The 19,585-nt window shown below is 36.9% G+C and overlaps 2 protein-coding genes across 9 annotated transcripts in view; one reads left to right on the forward strand and one right to left on the reverse strand.

Moving 5' to 3' along the window:
• The first annotated feature begins 78 nt into the window (after positions 1-78).
• sycp2 (synaptonemal complex protein 2) lies at positions 79-18,815 on the forward strand. Of its 6 annotated transcripts, none has more exons than XM_084918269.1 (46): positions 79-1,681; positions 2,089-2,147; positions 2,252-2,392; positions 2,478-2,801; positions 2,893-2,917; positions 3,135-3,220; positions 3,320-3,414; positions 3,548-3,582; positions 3,668-3,810; positions 3,935-3,987; positions 4,233-4,278; positions 4,426-4,524; positions 4,652-4,712; positions 4,834-4,982; positions 5,194-5,247; positions 5,511-5,597; positions 6,380-6,476; positions 6,897-6,943; positions 7,195-7,245; positions 7,738-7,801; positions 7,923-7,968; positions 8,085-8,164; positions 8,323-8,738; positions 8,853-8,980; positions 9,059-9,098; positions 9,240-9,304; positions 9,394-9,454; positions 9,549-9,583; positions 9,685-9,742; positions 9,827-9,992; positions 10,110-10,174; positions 10,259-10,447; positions 10,896-11,018; positions 11,110-11,226; positions 11,799-11,940; positions 13,083-13,369; positions 14,476-14,760; positions 14,888-14,939; positions 15,101-15,229; positions 15,717-15,892; positions 16,098-16,192; positions 16,644-16,743; positions 16,899-16,957; positions 17,667-17,745; positions 18,036-18,092; positions 18,307-18,815. In XM_084918269.1, exons 2-46 carry the CDS (start codon positions 2,124-2,126, stop codon positions 18,361-18,363), a joined length of 4,788 nt encoding a protein of 1,595 aa, XP_084774395.1. In that variant the 5' UTR covers positions 79-1,681; positions 2,089-2,123; the 3' UTR covers positions 18,364-18,815. The 6 variants fall into 6 exon arrangements, with proteins under 6 accessions (XP_084774395.1, XP_084774396.1, XP_084774397.1 ...); XM_084918270.1 differs by having other exon boundaries at positions 11,802-11,940; XM_084918271.1 differs by having other exon boundaries at positions 9,830-9,992.
• A 7-nt stretch (positions 18,816-18,822) lies between these two features.
• phactr3a (phosphatase and actin regulator 3a) overlaps positions 18,823-19,585 on the reverse strand; it is a 33,154-nt gene continuing 32,391 nt past the window's right edge. For all 3 annotated transcript variants that reach the window (XM_084918279.1, XM_084918278.1, XM_084918277.1), the window contains exon 12: positions 18,823-19,476. In XM_084918279.1, the coding sequence (XP_084774405.1) occupies positions 19,461-19,476 (16 nt within the window). In that variant the 3' untranslated portion in view covers positions 18,823-19,460. The remainder of the gene's footprint in view (positions 19,477-19,585) is intronic.

Raw genomic sequence — 19,585 nt, forward strand, 5'->3', positions numbered from 1 at the left:
TCTACCAGCTGGATGTTGGTCTTCTGGACCGGTTTGCTGAGTTTTTAGGATCTGTATTTGGAAGTCAAATGTTGTCAAAACATGCCATAGATACAGTGTACATGTTTCTTATGTGCTAAGCCATATTTAGCTTATGAAATGCAGGAGTCCTGCATCTCAAATGGGCTTGAAGATGCCTTTCTAAAAAAGTTGTTATGTATATTCCTAATTACAGAATACTCTAACAAACATATTTTGTAAATATTTCAGCTATAGGAGAATAAATGACTTTACTCTCAAGGGAAATGTAATGTTTTATATTTGCAAAAGTGGCAGATTCTAAGTAGCAGTAGGCCTACCACACTGTGAAAATACCCACTACCAGCTAAAATCCTGTATTCTAAATCTTACTTAGGTGTGAATATGCAAGTATTATCGCGGGAAACATGCTTCCTGATTGTGTTTTCCTTTTATATGTGTTGTTGTTGTTGAATTGCTGTTGCCCTGATACCTGTGTGTATTGCATTTCACTGCTGTAATGTTGAAAGTGGGGCTAAGTTTAATTGCTGCTGCGTAGTTTATTGCAGAACAATGGGTTCTATAGGAAGATGTTAGTAGGGTTCCCCAAAAATTGATTCTGTTCATCTAGACTTAGCGTTTTCAGTTAGTAGTGTTGTTGTCTTGTCAGAAAAACAACCATGTTTTTAGCTTTGTAAGTTTTTCTTTTTCTTTTTTAAAGGTGTTTAAATACACTATGAGGACAAAAGTATTGGGTCGCATGTCTCACTCTTTGAATTCATGTGTATAAAACCAAGCATCTATAGCCATGTGTTCAAGCTTAGCAAGCATTTGTAAAATAATTGGTAGGTTTGAAGATCTCAATTTGAATTTGAGCGTTGTATTGTAATAGAATGCCACATTTTTAAAGAGTAATTTCCTGGAAAATTTTCCCACCTAGATATTCCAACATTAACCGTAAGAGGTATTTTTGAAAAGTGGAAGTATTTAGAAACCACAGCCACCCACGAAGTGGCAGACCATATAAAGTTACATACCGGGGTTGCTGAGACTTGAGGCACATGGTCCCTAAAAGCTGGCAACGCTCTGCTGACTCAGTAAGTGCAGAACTCCAAAACTCCTCTCGCACTAACATAACACCAGGCGCTTCTTGATATGGGTTTCATGGCCAAGCATCTCCTGTAGGTGTAGTTTATCAGGAAGACATCAAGTTAAAAATCACATGGGGAGGATAGTATAACTGGACAGAAAGGCAAGATCCTGAAAAGTAACTGATAAATAAAGCAGTCAGACAACTGTAGTAGAAAAGAAAGTTTAAAAATGTGAACAAAATTAAGTACAAATACTTACAGTTTACCCTTCAATATTACTTACTATACCGCAAAACAGAAAAAAAAAATCTAAACATGGTTCTCTTGTCCCTGGTGAATAAGCAGATCTATTTCAAATCAATCAGACTAAAGAGCTGCTGAGAAACAGTGCCTGTATACAGGATTTTTTTAAAATGTATTTAATGTTGTCTTACTGTATTATGAACGGAGTCGACAATTCCGGCTGGACGTAAACCCTCTCGCGCGTGCGCAAAGAATGCAAAGACTTCGCGCGCGTTGTGGGGATCAACTGAAAAACTTAAAATAAGAAGCAACCTGTCATGTCCTCTTTTTGTGCCAAATTTGACAGCACAGTAAGTAGAGCCATGTATATAAATACACGCCGATATTATCTCCTTAAGGTATGTAGTAATCCCGGGCTAGCTGATGGTTATGGTCTGAAATTATTGTTGGCTAGGAGAAAGTTTAGCTTCTATTAGCATCAAAGTTAAGCTAGCTAACTTCAATAAAGCCTGATGAGGTCATAAAGGTTAGCAGCATATCTCATGACATAGCTCAGATTTCATGTACCGCAATACATTTATATAAATCATCTCACGTAGGCTCATGTGAAGATAACAGATAACTTAGTGTTTAGCTTTTTGATGGCAAATTAATTAAACTTCTGAAAATTACATGTCAATACATAATTTATATAAAGGGAGGCCTTTTCAGATAGGCCTATGATTGGTAGGTTTATGTCTGCTGTTTTTGTTTACAGTCAATTTAAAGAGGCTAAAACCTTTTCTCAGGAGGATGGCACCTGCTCAGAACAAGCAGGTGGGAATGCATATACTTTCTCCCTTTGTAAATATTCCTATCACTTAATTAATCAATATTCAGGCCTAATGGTGAAAAGTAAATTGTATACTTCAACCTTTTAGTTGGAGCACATAATCAGTGAGGCGGTAAAGTCCGGAGATGTCCGAGCACTGGATATGTTCTTGCAGAGGGAGATTTATGAAGAGACTCCCATGAAATGCTCTCAACAGTGTCTCAGCAAATTGGATAAACTTATCTGCAGGGTGAGATAAAACTCAAAACACCCAGTTACACAATATGATGCTGCGTTATCAGTGGAATTAATGAAACCATATTTATGTTCCTTAGGGTTTGGTTCAAAAAGACCCCAAATTGGCCAGTCTGGGATTTGCCAGTCTTTACAAGTGTGGAAAACACCTAATACTACCTGGTGGTGGCCAAGGACTTTCGGGGTTAATAGCACAGGGTCTAATAAAAAAGATGAGTATACACGTAATAATACATAAAGGTACATACTATGTGGGTTCTGTAAACTTATATAGTCTGATTGAACCCTTTTTTGTGCAGATGGTGGAGTGGTTTGAAAAATGCAGACAACTGTGGATTCAGTGTGGGCTGCAGTGGGATGAGAACTTAATAAACCTCTCTGAAGACTTTTTAAATGCTTTAACGGTGAGCTAACTTCTAATAAGAAACACACTTTGTAAAGTCAACTGTTTCAGTATTCTTAATTTGGTTTGTTTTTACTTTCTCTATGTTAAAGGTGGTTCATCAGGCATGCGAACAGGGTATGGATGTACATATCTCTATGTACTGTAGATAATGACATCTTTTTTATACTGTTTAAAAAAGTAAATGGGGACATATTTAAGTGTAAGATGGATAAGAGTTTCTAACTTAAAAGAGGTTTCTAATAAGTTTACAGCAATTTAATGATGACTCTGTATACAAGAAGAAAAAGTATTGACTTTGTCTGCTATACCATGTTTTATTTTATTTTTGCAGGGACATACAAAATCACTGAGTCCTTTCTGTATCCTATTGGCCAGTTGGCTGTTGACCCTAGAATCTACGTCCTGATCCAGAAAGAGGTGTACAATAATTTTTCTATTTTTTTTTTTAGAGTAACACTGAACCTGAAAGACCTCTGTTTGGTACAGTTGATTAACTGCCTAATAATGTTTTAACAGGCAATTCGGAAATTCAACTTAATTCTGGATAAAATCCCAGTGGAACTTAAAAAAGACACGAAGATCCTAATGTCACAAGAGGCCTCTGATATCATGTATGTCACTGTAGTTTTCTTAAATGATTATTAACATTAAATGTAATACAATTGGAAACATGAATGATCACAATCAAGAATGAATTACCACATTTACTAATTATTAAGAAGTAGATTGCTCATTTGATTACAGGATCAAACTGGCTGATCATATAATGGATGTTGGTGGTAAGCTTTCTTTATACATTTCTCTTTACCCAGAATTACTATTAAAAACAAAATATGTAAAACACTGTTTCTGTTTCCCCCTCAGACTATGACTTTCAGTCATCCTTGATGGAGGCATTGTGCAGAATGGCCACAACTGACCAGAGGAAGGAACTTGCATATAAATGGTTCAGAATGAGCCTTGTGGCCAGTGCATTTGCCAAAATACGTGATTCTGAATTTGAGACGGTAACATTAGTCTGTTTTGGTTTATTTTATATTTGCTTTTGATTTTTGATGTACTGATGCTGTTGCTGATGTTGTTTATGCTGAAAGGCTGCATAAAATTGAATGCAAGTCTGTGTGATTTCAGGCTTGTCGTACATTTCTAAACATGGTGAATGGGATGCAGGGAGACAAGAGAAGGTACATACATAACAGAGCTCAGTGCTATACAACACATGTGGTTTCATTTGTAACTTTCATTCTAAACCTGAGTTAATATGAATTTTCATATGTTTGTCAATTTCTCTAGGAATATTGCATTTTACAAATTCTTTCGCCTGTCAAGCTCTTTTAATAAAAATCTCTAATTACATTCTGTATTTGGGCCATCTTGACTGGAAATATTTACTGAAAGTTCTGATGACACAATTCTTTGTGCACTGTAGGGTGTATTCCTACCCTTGTTTGGAAGCTTATCTGGACAGCAGTGAGGTCAGTATCAACAGTGATTCTGTTCTAAAATGTGAAAAACAAAACTGAATTTGAAACAACTCAGTTATTAATTGTCTGAACACACATAAGATATCTCTCACCACACAGTCCTAGTCTGTTTAATCTAATAACAGCTTATGTTGTCAGCTGCTGATGCCCTCGGATGAGAAACTTGAGGAATTCTGGATTGACTTCAACCTCGGCAGCCACAGCATCTCTTTTTACTTCTCCTTGGCTGATGAAGAGGTACAGATACCTCAAATCAGTAATATACACACATATACAATATACATAGTAATATACACATTAAAAAACTCAACTTTTGCTTAGCACAGTCAACATCTGCTTAACAAACTTTGGTTTACCCTCAAAGGATAGCCACTGGGAAACTATATGTCTCAATGAGCATGAAGTCCAAAGCTACACTGTAAAAGGTAATGTATACACAAAGGCCAATGCATTTGTGCCTGCTCACATTCACTGAATTTTTATTTGCATGTGACTTTGCCATTTCGTATAAGTATTTGCTCTAATAAAAAATTTCTTAATGTCCAGAGGAGGGTAAGAGGCAGGTCTTGCAGATCAAGCTGTCAGAGGTGGTCATTGTTGGTGCAGCTGAAGGATCCACTCTTACGATCCATTTCAGCTCCTCGCTGGACATCCTGCAGGCTGTGCAAAATGTCTATGGACACAGCAAAAATAAAGTAGAGTCTATCTGTCTTTACTGAATTTTCTTGCTACACCACAATAGATACATGACAAGTAAATTCTAAGGTATACATTAATGTTAAAAAGACTTTCACACCAAGTGGAAAAGTCTATATTTTCCACTGATAGAATGGGGCTCCAAACAGAAGCTAAACTGTGGTCATGATGAATTTAAGTATTTGGATTAAGACTTTCTTCTTCCGTCAGGGCTCATCTGTAGTGAAAGCTACAGCTAGATCTTTAATGGAGAACAACACTCAGGTAAACATTGGTTTGTCAACGTAATGTTCTTATTGTACTTCTGTAATAATTAGTTCAGTGCTTTCTGTATCTTCTCCAAGGACATTTGGTAGTGTAATATATTGAAATGTATAATATATTGATTCCTGGCTTATTTAAATTGAAATTATAATGGGTGCAAGCCTTTGTGTGTGGGGTTTTTTATTCATGTGGTTTTATTGTATCAGAAATCTTTTGTTAATGTCTAAAAAGATTTTTCATCCTGTATGTTCATCTTTTTTTAGGTTGTTCCAGAGAGCCAGGTGTCTCTTGGTGAAAGTGAAAAAAGTACTGTCAACTACATTTTACCTGCTACAGCTGCACCAGCACAGGTAGAGATTTAAATTGTAAATTACAGACAGTTTAGACTAGACAGGAAAATGGAGTGGGAGCGGGGGCATACCATGATTGATATCAACATAAAGTTAAGTCAGTGAAGGCAGTGTTTTAGCTTACTTTACAGAAGTGTGCATATTTATCCTGGTATTTCTGGGTATGAACAAAATTCTGCTTTATAAATTAAACCCCACTGAAAACGGTTAAAATACTAGCTGCTTCTAGAGATATGCAGGAAAATCCCTGTAATGTGTATAATATTATTTAATGTAGCAATGCAACACATACAGCACATGCAACTACCTGCAAAATAAGAAGGAAAGCAGAAAAAGATCAGTTCGGAGAAAATGAATGTGTCAAAACACAAGTTGGAAGTTAATGAAGATTGATACAACAAACAATTCCTCAGCTAAAGTCAGTATTTGCAATATCAGATGAAGTCTATTGAGATAAATATTTATCCATTTATTAATATAAATGCTAACAGCTACACTCTAACATCTTTTTTAAGGCTGGCATCAGTTATATAATGAAAGCGTAGGACAACTCTTGGTTGTGATACTTCAATAGAAAGGCACACCTGAAACTTAACAGCAGGGGGTGCACACAAGCCACCAAATAAATATTGAGCAGTATTTTCCTCACCATGGATTAAACACTAAATTCCTCTTAAACACAGAAGTTATTCTGTAAAGACTTCTGTGTTATTATTGATGTGAAATAAAATCTACAAAACAGACCATCATAAAGATTGATAGACATCTGATTTTCCCTCCAGGTGGTCACCCCAGCCAAGATGAAGATTTCTGAGGCCACCGCCTTTTTTAGCAGCGGCGGAGCTGGAAGTGTGCATCGTTCCTCCTCTCTTGCATCAAGTAGGTGACAGTAGAAAGTGTGAAGAACTGCAGCCACACCAATTCCAGTAATTGTACTAAGTTACAGGCTTTATTTTATTGGTGAGAGAAATAAATGGGCTATATCACAAGAATAAACATAATCACAACTAAATATATATGTTGTGAAAGAAGACAAAAAGAACACCCTATACAAGTAATTTTTGCTTTTTTTTAATAGACTGTATTATAACTCTTAAGAGTATGGATAGGGAAAACATGTAAAGATACTAGAGCTGAATCAGATTCCTCATGTCCTTTGGGGTTAGTTTAGTTCATATGTAAATACTAAGTAGTTATTATGTGTCCAGTTGTTTCATTTGTGCTCAGTTGTATCATTCTCAACCACTGAATAAATCCTGAAGGATGAATGAGTATGATATTTTTTGTCCTCCTTTTTAGACACTCCAGCCAATGGCATTGGAACAGAAAAGTCATCTCTTGAAGTGGTTAGTTCACATATCACCACTGTTAAGAACTGCAGTCATAGCAGCTACTCTTTAATGTACTCAGTATTAAGTTTTAGTTATATTTTGATTATATTGCTTTATACTGTAAGTCCTTGCATACTGCACAAATAATGTAAAGTAAATGTTCATGTTTTTGTAATATGTACTGTTTAGCCAAGTTAGGAGTAGTTATACACTAGGTCCAGGAAATTCAGTTATTCAGTTACTATCGATGTGATGCATCTCTACAGAGCACAGCCTCTAAACAGGCCATCAAGAATAAAGATGACAAATACAAAAAGGTACAGTCTATCTATAAATGATAAAAAAATTTAATTTTTTTTTTACTACTGTTGCTACTTTTGCATGATCTTTTTAACCTTTTTGATTAAAGGAGACCATAATATGATCCAGCTGTGTAAACAGAGGTTTTGCTTTTCACGTTTCTTAATAATTTGATGTTTTAACTACCTAGACTTATCTAGACCTCCTCTGGTCACCTAACCATTGAATTTTCATGAATCTGGGTCTTTTTAGATATAATGGTAACTTTCCATCAGGGTACTGGTTTGTTCTTTTTTTGTTTGTTTGGTTAATGCTCATAGCCTGATGTAAAGACATAATTTCCACACAGTCAGAATAAAGTGATGTAAAAATCGTTGCTGTTGGGTTCTTAACAATGCAGTCAGTGCAGCAATTATAAGCAACAGAGGATTTAGTATGAGGCACAAAGTAAATAACTGTGTTCTGCTAAATATGAAATATCATACAGTTTCATTTGCTGTCATTTGCAGAGCATACCACTGAAAGATGCTGTGAACATGGTTCTGGCTGAACAAGGAGGAGAAAAATCCAGAGGTATGATATAAATATATTTTCATTGTTTTTTGCTTAACTCAGAAATAAACTGTATTATCTTTGTTACATACAGCTTTATTTGTTTAAAGACTCAACCCATTACTGGCCTTTTCACTTGCAGAGGAGAATTTTGTGCCTGACACCCAACCCCAAACTGGGAGTAACATGCAAGTATCATGAAGAACCTCCAGTCTGTTTGCATAGCTGCATAGCCAGTGTTCTGATTGATATCTGTATGTAATGGGTCTATCTGAGTATATTTATGTTTTTATTTAAATTACAGGGCTTCTAATTGGCACAAATTTTCAGTTTCAAAAATGCTGATGATGCCAACACAGAAAACGAGTTCCCTGCCAAGATCTGGTAAACTAAGGCGGCAACAAATATCTTCAATATCGCTAAAATTATGAAACTGTCATTGTACATTACAGCTAGTAAAATATACAAAAACCAAGCTAGTTAAATGTTAATGCCATTAACAATTATCAGGGTTTTGATTACAGTTATTTTCCTCTCTTTAGAACCTTGTTCAGCTATGCTGCGTCCTCAGGAGCGCTCCTTATCATCGAAGTGGTCAGTTTCAGCCTCGAGCTCAGTCTGCCAAAAGCAACTGCATGTCCAGCTCAGCGAGCGACTGCAGCAGGTCCTTAAGGAGAGGAACCAAGACTCTCCACCTCCTGAAGCATCTGATATCAGAAGGGACTTGAATGAAACAAATGCAGAAGACCAGTATGTTTCCTCATTATGTACTTCCAAGCCGGAACATGCCCAGAGCAATGGCCGTGCAAAAAGGAAGAGCAAGGGCCAGACGTCACTGGAGACTAGTGCTGTTCCAATGAAACCATCAGTGAAGACCTCCACAACTAAAACTCTAAAGGAGAAAAAAACACTCAAATCTGAAACTGAAAGTAAGAGGGCTCAATTAGACAAAGAAAAGGTATGACTTCTGTAAAGTTTATGCAGCTTAATGTCAAGTCCAAAATTCTTGTTAAGAATTAAGGTTTTTTTTGTTTCTTTGGTTTTTTTTATTCCTTGAAATTTCTGCTCTCAGAGAGACTCAGAGGCTGCAGGCAGCATGGTGAAGCTCATCTCTAGCCGCTATAAGGATAATGGCCAATCTAAAGAAAAACACACTTCTGAAAAGCTCACTCAGAACTGGTTTCCTTCTCTTGTCAACAGGTATGAACATTTAGGGCTGTAATTTTTCCACTTTAAATTTCCACTTCAATAATGTCATTAATGGAGTTGTTTTTGTAGTAGAACAATCTTCAATATGAGCTGGTTATCAACTGGAAAAGTAAGTGATCAATATTTGAATTATGTCTAGGATTAATTTGAGTAATTTTAAAGTATAGTTTTTTTAAAAAAAAACGTTGAAAGCACTTTTCTGTATTTATTTTACTAAAGATAATTTATTGATTCATTTTATGTATTTTAGAGAGAAACATCCAGAAACCCAATTACATCCTACAGCAGAACCAAAACAAACTCTGTGAGGCGGAGGTAATCTAAGTCGATTAAAACATTTCAAAGATATTTGAAGATAGATTTGTCTTTCAGTGAATATAATTGTTTTTTCCCCTGTTGTATAGAGATGACGTTTTTGCATTCAGGACCAATACACCCCTCAGTTCTGAGGTAAGTGTTACTAATGTGAGTCAGTTTTATGTATTGACATGTATCAGCATGAGAACTTAGAAAATTCAGGATTAAAGTTAACAGTCTTGTTTCACTTATTTCATTTTAGAAGGAGAACATAAACACCTGTGGCATACAGAGCAAGTAGGCCCCATTGAGAATGTTCTGTGACTTTTATTTGTCTTAAATATTAATATTTTGTTACAAATCTTTCTTAAATCTATACTTCCCATATTGTTTGACAGTGGCATCCACTCCCCAGTACTCCTCAGCACAACCAAGAAAGAGCAGCCTGTGGCGAAAGTAGGCATTCATTGTATGTTTGTGGAAACATTTTCTTCATGCTTGTGTACTCATGTCTGTCCTCTGCTGTATTCTGTGTTACAGAAGAAGGGGCATGTAAAAAAGCACCTGTTTAGTGACACAGACACAGAAAATGCCACAACAGAGGTCAGCTGGCTGAGAGAGTCAGCCACAAAGTCCAAACCCAAGGTTATCAAATACTCCAGGCAGGCGCCCATCAAACCTAGACCTGTCCCACACCATGCTTCTGGTAGGCCATTAAAGTTACATTCAGACTCAAAGTCTGAAAATTGTTGCATCACGACTGTATGCCAATAAAATTATTTGAAAACATCAGTAATTGCATACATGTTTTGTTTAATTACAGTTGAATCTCCAGATTTAGTCCCAACCTTTCCAAGAGCTGGATTGGGTAATAACAAACCAACTCAGGTAAGGAATGATTAATGTTTTTGTAAATTGTGTGCTACAAGCTGCACTATTTTAAGTAACCACAGTGTGTCACTGTTGTATCAGAAAAATGGCCGCATGAAACGGGACCTTGGTCAGCCAAAGGAGAGAGTAAAGCTAGCAGCAGCACCTAGCAGACAACATGCAGCTACTAAGAGGCCCAAGAGAGTTGCAGCCGCCTCTACCAGAAGCTACAAAGAGCCAGATACTGATGACAGTCAGCCAGAAGAACCTGAGGATCCTCCTGCTACCAAGGCAGGAGACAGACTTCTTTTTCTTAAGCATTGTTACTGTTTTGTTTTGTTTTTTTTAAACGGTTAACAGGTACCACTTTGCTTTTTTAAGTAATCCTATTGGCAACAGTGTCCAGAGTAAACAAAAGATGAAGCAGACATGTTTATTAAAACATTTTGTAAATATATATAGTGTAAAAAGGCAAACTTCATCCTGCCTCCCCAAATTATATTGATTATCAAAACGCCTTTTTTCATGGACTTTGGCCGTCCTTTCAATACTCTAAAGGCATACAATTTTAAGCTCAAAAAAATATATTGCTCAGTCACAGTGTTAATAAAGTACTCACTAAACCATAGTGAGTTTTAAAAATACACATTTCATCTGGTGAAAAGACAAAAAAACAAACTTTCAAGCCAGTGCAACAATAATAATGTATATTTTGCACCTTTCTTTTCTTTATAAATAGTACTCGTTCTCTGCGAAAACTGAGGAAGTTCATGCAACTCAAAAAAAGAAGAAAAAGACTGACAGCACCCAGCAAATGGAAAACAATATAAACCCATGCGCAAAGAAGCCAGCCACTTCCAAGGTCATTTGTGTTTAATGTCATCTTTACTAAGTGGTTATGTGAGAAATGGCTGGAGCAATATCATATTTATTTTTCTTCTGAATTTCAACAGAAATATTTTATAGACCAGCAGAGGAAGCATGAGAAAACCTCTGAGCAAGCAGCTGCTACCTACAGGAGAAAACGCAACAATAACCAGTCAGATTTTAAAAAACCTTCTGTACTTAAGGTAGGACATCAGTTCTGCACAGAAATGTTCTTATTACTTGTTGTCTTCAACTCACAGCTTTACATCTTTGCAGATACTAAGTGTTTATACACTTATATGTTATAGATGGGTAATTCAGACTTAGATCATGTTTGATTTTTATAGAATTTACACAGCACATGTATCACGAACAAGTGGTAAATTTAAATGAAAAACGATGACATTCATAGGCTAACAGCTTCTCAGTTACAAGGTAGAACTTCCCTAAACCATGCCCTGCTTTACCCCTTTGACTCAACAGGGGAAAGCAATTTATAGAGACGTTAAACTATCAGCTGAGACCAGAAACTCACTAGAAAACCCCCAGATTTTTCTTATCAGACCTGGCAGCTATGTTTATCATATTTATACAGTCTTTGATCTGAATATATTTCAGTAGTTTATTATTTAACGTCAGAAGGAGAAATTTTTTTTTTTTTGGCTGTATTTAGCTGAGAATATGCTGTGGTCTTAAATCTTCACCTGCAGGTTGTGTTTCTGAATGGATTTCACAGTATAATATGTTGTCATAAATAACATACTTTGTTCTCCAGCAGAGGCCTGAAAATGTTCCTCAAGAAACTTCAAAATTGAAAAAGACAAATGCCCAAGAACAGATGAGTTCATTGAAGGATTCCTGGGTTACTTGCCAGACCTCTTTCTGTCCATCCCCTCCTCTCATGGAAAAGATGAGATGTAAGATACAATAAAAAACGGCTCTCTAGCGTCAGAGTTAGATAAGAGCCATTTGATCCCTCTGACAGCTGCTAATGTCTATTTAATGTTTAATGTTTGATCAAATGGTTTGTTAATTCCATCACAGTGGTGACATGTACCATGACCCCAATTCCCCCCTGACAACCTTAGACACTGTAAAATGTCAATAAAAACAGAATGCAGTGATTTGTAAATCGTATTAACCCATATTTTGTTCACAGTAGAACACAGAAAATAACATATTAAATGTTTAAACTGAGATATTTTACTATTTCATGAAAAATAATAGCTCATTTTGGATTTGATGGAAGCAATAAAAGGCTGGTAAACTACGTGTGCTAAAATGAAAGCATTGGAGAAAGATTATGCACTTAATTAGATTGATTGGCACAGGTTAGTAACGTGATTTGGGGGTAAAAAGTGCATTTCTCAGAAGTAAAGATGACAGGTTCATCTGAAATTCATTTCAAAATGAACTTGAATTTTTTCTTAAAATGATACATTTTTCACTTCTTTCTATTCTGAATTTAATATGGGTTTATGAACTTTTCAAATCATTGGATTGTGTTTTTATTTTTCACTGCATCGCAATTTTTTCAGAATTCAGGTTGTACTTAATAGCCATTTTAACATTTGGCTGAAAAAAAGTTTTCCTTTAGTGACACATATTTTTTCTTCAGCAGAAGAGTGGATGGTAATCTTTGATTTTCATTATTGTGTAGAAACATTGACTGTTTAACTATCTCAAAAGATGAGATCGTCAGAAACGCTAACTTAACGTATTACTCCGAGTCATAATGATGAGTCTCGTTAGCTTTATTAACATTTATATTTGTAAAAAATTATACTCTTCACACAAAACCCCCTTTTTGTAATGCTGTTTCTTTATCAGCTTTTAGATATTTGTATAAACCCCTGTGAAACAATTTGGTGCCGGCAATGTGTGTTTCCATGGCAGTGAAACCTTTTCACTCTAAACACTTTATGTAAAGCATTGCATAAAGAAACCTTTTGCTCTCCAACCTCTATGTAGAGGAACTTGTGTATATTGACCTTCTACTCTTTGTCCAACTTCTGAAGCCAGCTGTTTGAACATCTGTGCTTATTTTGGATCCCCGCAGCTGCTGATAGGTCAGTCCCAACCTTGGATTTGACCTGCTCCCCTCTTCTCACCCCGCGGGGATCCCCGCTGCCTGCCTCCCCTAAGCCTTCTTGCCAAGACACCCCCTCGCCAGTCCTGCTGCTACCCGAACCTAAAGTCAGAAGTAAAGAAATGTGCAAGTCTTCTTTCTACACTGCAGAAAAGAATCATGGCTCATCCAAGACTCATTCTAAGCAGTCTGTCCCTTCTCTCACTTCACTTGGAGGACAAATCCCTGCACCTCCGACTGAACTTAGTGCAGCAAAGGTACATCACCTTTCTGACATATTATGGCACTGTGGTAAGGTATCTGTCAAGGGTTAAAACAGAAAGAAAGTGTTTTAGGGTAGAAAAATACTTTTTTCACATTCACCCTAAAAAACGGCACAGTGCAAAATACACGAGTATGGGTTTTTTCTAATTTGTTGAGTTGAAAGCATATTTTTTTATTTCTGAACATTGCTTCAGCAAATAGTGGAGTATTCCAGTGTGGGTGGTGTTCTGTTATTAAAGAAAATAAATAACAAAGTAAGAAGATGGAAAGGGTAGTCACACCTAACTCAGCGAAAAGGCCAGAAGGGAAAGAGTGAGGAGGCCTTATTGATTTAATTTTGTCTTTGCTCCTCTTTGTATAAAGTTAGTCTAGTATACTGCACATCTGTAGCGATCTGCCGTGGGCTGTCTGAGTTGTTAAATTCATCTGGACTCACCATAAAGATGTTTATACACTCATTTTGGCATCTTTGTCAGGTCTTTAAGCTATTCATGCACTAACTCTGCATAGATGTTATTGATGTCAGTCAACAGTCTTGTGAGAATCAGTAGCATAACTTGAATCGTAGTGTGAGTTATTATTTCACTGAAGTAAAAACGTAGGCCACTGACTTAAGCATGACAGGCTGAAATTCTCAGACTGTCCGAGAAAAATGTGGATAGGGATGACTGAAAATATAACTCCCTCCTCTTAAAAACCTTATTTTGAACCTTGTCCTTTATAAGCAACTGGAAAGTTTGATTTGCAAACTGCTAAATTCTACTCCAGACAGTTATTTTCTCTAACATGAGATGGCTACGGCTAAACTAAGCCATTCTTATGAGTTAGCCATGTGAGGAATTCCTAATAAATAGATCTTTTAATTATGGGGAAATGCACATGATGATTGAAATGACCTACTTAATGCCGTACAGAGCAGATAATGGCTTTGCAGCACTTAATCTGTGCTTCTTCATGCATTGTGTGAAATGTCTTTTTCATTTATTGTCACTTATCTATGACATGATCATTAGCTAACCACAAAACGAGTCACCATATTTTTTTTTTGACATTATTTCTCATCACTTTCTGCCGCCTTCAATCTTCTATTTGTTTCCAGATTAGTACAATCGAACAGCATCTTTCTTCAGCACCTCATTCTCCTTTGTCCACTCGACCCCTGCTGACATCCACACTCCTTGAGCTGGACAAACCACCCTTGCCTTCTCCTGCTCAGTCACCATTTCCAAATGACACAATTAGCCATGGCCACCGCTGTAGTTTGAGTAATGTGTCTTCAGTATCCCAGATTTCACTAAGCTCATCATCTATTAACTCATCAGTACTCACCAGCAAAGTTAAGGACGGTCCCACTGTTGCCCTGGCTCTATCTGTTAAAGCAGAGGTATTGGCTCTTTACTGATTTTTGGTTTCTTTTTTTGATTAATGTAACTTTACAGCTGAAGAACAAAAAAAACTTTAAGAACACTAAATCACTCAAACTAACTAACTCATTACTGTCCTCCTGATAGATGACGCCACTGTCAGACCAAGACTCAAAACTCGCACAGTCTCATGTTTCAGGTAAAATAAACGTTTAACTTGTTTTTTTGGGGGGGTTTGTCATAAATTTCCTGGTTGCTACAGTTTAATTCCACTGTTAGGTCCACTCTGCACCAAATTAAAGTTGCGCTTCATTATAAAATGCCATCCTATCTAATTGTCACATCTGATTTTTGAAACAGGGCCCAGCCGCAAGCGCCACATTTCCTTGTCTAGTCAGTCAGAGGACGAGGAGACAGAAGAGAGTATGAGAAGCAAGATGAGAGGGAATCACTCTCCTCATTTGAGGCCACGGAAATTATTCAAGTCGTGTAAGACATATTCAGAGTCTCTTACATAGATAAGCACAGGAAAACCTTAACTACACATGCCTTAATCAGACAAGCTAATATGATTGCAGTCATTTTAGTGTTTCAACTTTGGCACAGGAAGTTTCTTCATGTGTTTTTTTCTTAGATCAGGATTTTACTACATCCAAATCTAATCTAAGGTGATCTATCTGAATGTATTTTTTGGAACTATTTTGTTAAAAATGCCCCTAAAAAATTTTTTTTTGACGGTGTTAAATTATATGTGATGTAAAACAGATACACAGGAAGTCAAAATATTCCTTGCAGCACAGCCAAACATCTTTGTTTTTTTTATAACTATATGATTTAGGATGTAGTGAGGATATTTAAGATAACAGTGGCATCTTTAAAAGATCTGGTAAAAAAAACTATGAAACATTCTTGAATCAGAATTTGACTCTGATGTTGTCCTTTCTAATATGTTAATGTTCCTGTTTGTTACCTACAGTTGAGGTGCCTGCTGTGGATGAGTTGAGCCAGGTGAAGTCTTCCTCTGGTCATTGGGAGGGTGAAGTAACAGATGGAGACGTGGACATTGATGAAGGTTTAGATTTGCCAGAAATTGCTGTAAACCCAAGAAACATGTGTCAGCAGTTGAGCTCGGAGCTCAAGAAGAAGTTCCAGGTTGGAAATGTGTCCAGACATACAACATAGTTAGAGAATAGTGCTGCACACTACATTGCATCTGTGCTGTGTTCACAATTTAAAGGAACACTTAATGTTGTAAGAAATCTAGTATGTGGTAAACATGTATTTGAGACAGCAGTGTGTACTGCTGTTGAATGATTACTTACAAAACTGCTACATAACCATATATATTCATGTTCAGAAACGTTACAGCATGATGGAGCTTTACAACAAGCAGTCTTTGAAGACCGTCCAGCAACACGTCTCTTCCATTAATATCCAAATTACCAAATGCAGGTCAGTTAGTTTGTCAGTGTGTAAATGAACTATAAGTCTGATCTTTTTGGTTAATATGCAACATTTGTTATCGCCAACCTTTAATTAATTTGATGGCCGATAGCACACTAACAGAGAAGTCCTGAAAGGCAAGTGAGAATCTATAGTGATCATTTTATTTTAACCTAAATTATTTTCTCTTGTGTGTTCATAACTGGAGAATATGAAAAAGAAAGATTTGGCAGAATAATCTATTCAAAAAAAATGTGTATCTGGGCTTCTTCACACAGGGGTCCTTAGCAAATGTGAAATCTAGTTAGAAGTCAGTTTGCTGTGTTAATAAATCCTGTTTATGTTTTATTGGCTACAACCCTACAGTGGTCTTTCATGAGTGTGATAGGGCACTGTAACCTTTGTTTGTATTTCCTTGTAGATTTCTACTTTTCTGGTTAATTGTCTGTCCTCCCTGCAGGACTCAGAGGCTTAAACAGATTCAGAAGGTCCTCCTGGAGGAGATACACAAATTGGAGCAGGATGACACTGTGCTGAAAAACATGGAGAAAGACCTCACTGTAGGTTATTCTGACTCTGTCTGCCACATAGAGAAAATGCAGAAAGCAATATTAAAAACAAAATATCCAGCCATACAATGTTCTGTTAAATAATACCTGCCGCCAGGATGATCTGTTGTAGATTTGACCAGTGCCAATGGTTTTTCCTTATACAGATGTACTGGAAAAAACAGATGACGGCTTTCCATTCTTACCAGAAGCAGGAAATCACGAGGTGAAATTAAAGCGTGTGTTTGTGTGTGTTTGAGTACTAAAAGAGTCTTACAATTCTGCTTTCCACACTCTGATCAATGGTGTCCTTTCAGGTTTAAAGAAGAATACACAGAATTATATAATTTTTCTGTTGGAAGAAAGATTAAAACTTTTGATTGGAAAAAAGCTTTTTTCATTAAGCTTGAAATCATCAACTAAATACACGTCCTATACATCCTATTCTTCTTCCTACCATTTAGCTGGGGTTATCGTAAGCATTCCCTCCATAGTTACACTGCTAGTAGCTGAAAATAAAAATAAAGCACCCCCATTTATCAACTTTCCCCATATAGTAATTAACACACATAATCTATACAGTCGTTTCAGATATGTCTGACTTCGTCACTCAGTGAGTATATGAGAAACCAATATCAGTATTATTCCTTTGATAAACATATATTTTATTAATTGCCATTTATGCCCTCTGTTTTAAAAAAATTCCATATGCAGTTTATTATGCTGCTAACTCCTCGAATCTGAGAAGGGATTGTATTAAATGGGTCCTTTAGCCACAATACTCTGCAGTCCATACTTGTGTCACTAATTTGTCGTTTGTTCTTTGTTATCTTGGTAGTTCCATCCTGAGTGTCACGATTGCCATGAAAATATTTAAAAATGTGTAAAAGAAATCAGATATACAGCTCCATGGTTGTCTGTCTCCTTATTTCCAGAAATGAGCTCCTGAAGAGAGCGCTTCAGAGTAACACGTGCAACAGCTTGGAGTATGAGGAGAGAATATTCACATCTGAGGTGTGATCCTCATGCATAGACTTCACAGTATATCTAATATTTGCTTCATTGTGTTGCTTGAGTGCAGTCTGTAGCTGTAACTCAAAATTCAGCTTTGAATAATCAGTGTTTATATGTTTTAATTTAGAAGAGGTTATCTGCTTGTCAAGCTGTCTATCAAATATGACTTTTGCTGAGTGGCCTTTGTGACATTTTGCTTATCTCTTTTATTCTCCCCCTGTGTGTCCTGACTGTGTCATATTCTTTATTACCACTCCCAAAAACCCTGCTGCTGTTTGTGCTGTTTTCAGATGTGCACGATCAGAAAAGACATGAAGTCAGTTCAGGACAAATTCCTCAGTGAGATGGTGAGTATGAACAGGTGAAACTTCAGGAAACACAGAAGAGCTAGGCTTCCATTGTGTCTTTAATGTTGTGTCCGTCACTCTGTCAAAAAAACAATGGTTCCGTGAAAGCTTGTGCATAAGCACGTACCATTGAAAGAAAAGTATGACTCAGATGATGTTGTGTAAGATCTCAAATTAAGCGTCTTTCTGGAATGTTTCTTTGTGTCCTTTATAGCTGGAGGGAGAGCTCCAGAGTGTCAAGAAAGGACTGCATGCTTTGTTCTTCCCCTGATGAGGGAGCCGGGTTTGAGTTCAACACTGTCCCGGAACGCAATAAAGCAGGTTGTGTGTTTCGTGCTGTCCTAGGCAGTTCTGCTGTGCTCAAAGTATTTTCATGCAGTGTTTGTTTTTCTGGATTCTGCTTTGATTCCATGCAGATGTCTTTGGTTTATTCTAATGGTGCGTTGTTCCAGTGTTTGGGATTTTATTGGAAATGTTGTGTTCTGGTGTTATTTTATGGCTTTTATAAATTGAGTAAGTTTTGGTGTTATTGTAAGCTCTCCCATGCTATTCATTGACTTGACTCTATTTTTAACCCTAATTCTTGATTTATTCATTGAAGCTTGTTAAGTACTAGAAATGGTCAACTAAACTTTCAAGATCTTAATTGTATTGATTGTTTTTTAATAACTCCTCTACCATATTGTTAAATGAAAATAAAGTTATTTTAAAAATAAATGAGGCAGCACAGTTTAAAAAAAAGGCCTTGTATTTTGAAGACAAGTAAGTGCTTACAAAGGTATTTCTCTTTTCAGTGAAGACGTCGACGGTCCCATTCTGATTGACATACTGTATGTACAGTTAATATCAAATTCAACCCCCAATGCCACCTCCCCCACGCTGCACAGTCTTTACACAGTCTTGACACATTATTCATCAGTTAAGAAAAGGTGAAGCTGGTCACATGCACAACTTCTTCCCACTACACAGATTCACACAATCTTGTCAGGAGTCCATGAATTAGTACAAAAAAAAGAAAAAAAAAAACATGACTGAATGACAAGATTGTTTTGTTTTTGTTTTTTTAATACTCTGCTCTTGTCCTGAGAGTCAGAGGCTCCACCAAAGTCTCTTCCACCTGCCAGTTTCCACGTTTGGCACTCAGCAGTCTCCAGGACACGCCAGTGCTAACATTACCATCATCATCTCTCCCATACCCGTGACTTCATACTGATAATATGATGGTCAAGGGTGGCGGAAGATTCTTAAAAAAGGCGCGCCGAAGACAGAAAGGCTCCGGGCTCTTTGAACTGTCGCCACTGAGCAGCTTCTAGCAGCTTCAGGAAATGTCAAAGCTCAGCATTTCTTCACAGAAGAAACTCCACACTTTCACGGTCGGTGGAACCTGGAGAGACAAACACAGAAAGAAAGGGAATATAAATAAATGGTGAGAGCAAGAGGGTGCCTTTGTTACCAGATGCCCTTCTGTTATTGCAGCCATTAATCAGTTCTGT

Source organism: Perissodus microlepis, chromosome 20 (genome assembly GCF_051167445.1).
Source record: "Perissodus microlepis isolate ML-2025 ecotype Zambia chromosome 20, ASM5116744v1, whole genome shotgun sequence".
Taxonomy (NCBI): Eukaryota; Metazoa; Chordata; class Actinopteri; order Cichliformes; family Cichlidae; genus Perissodus; species Perissodus microlepis.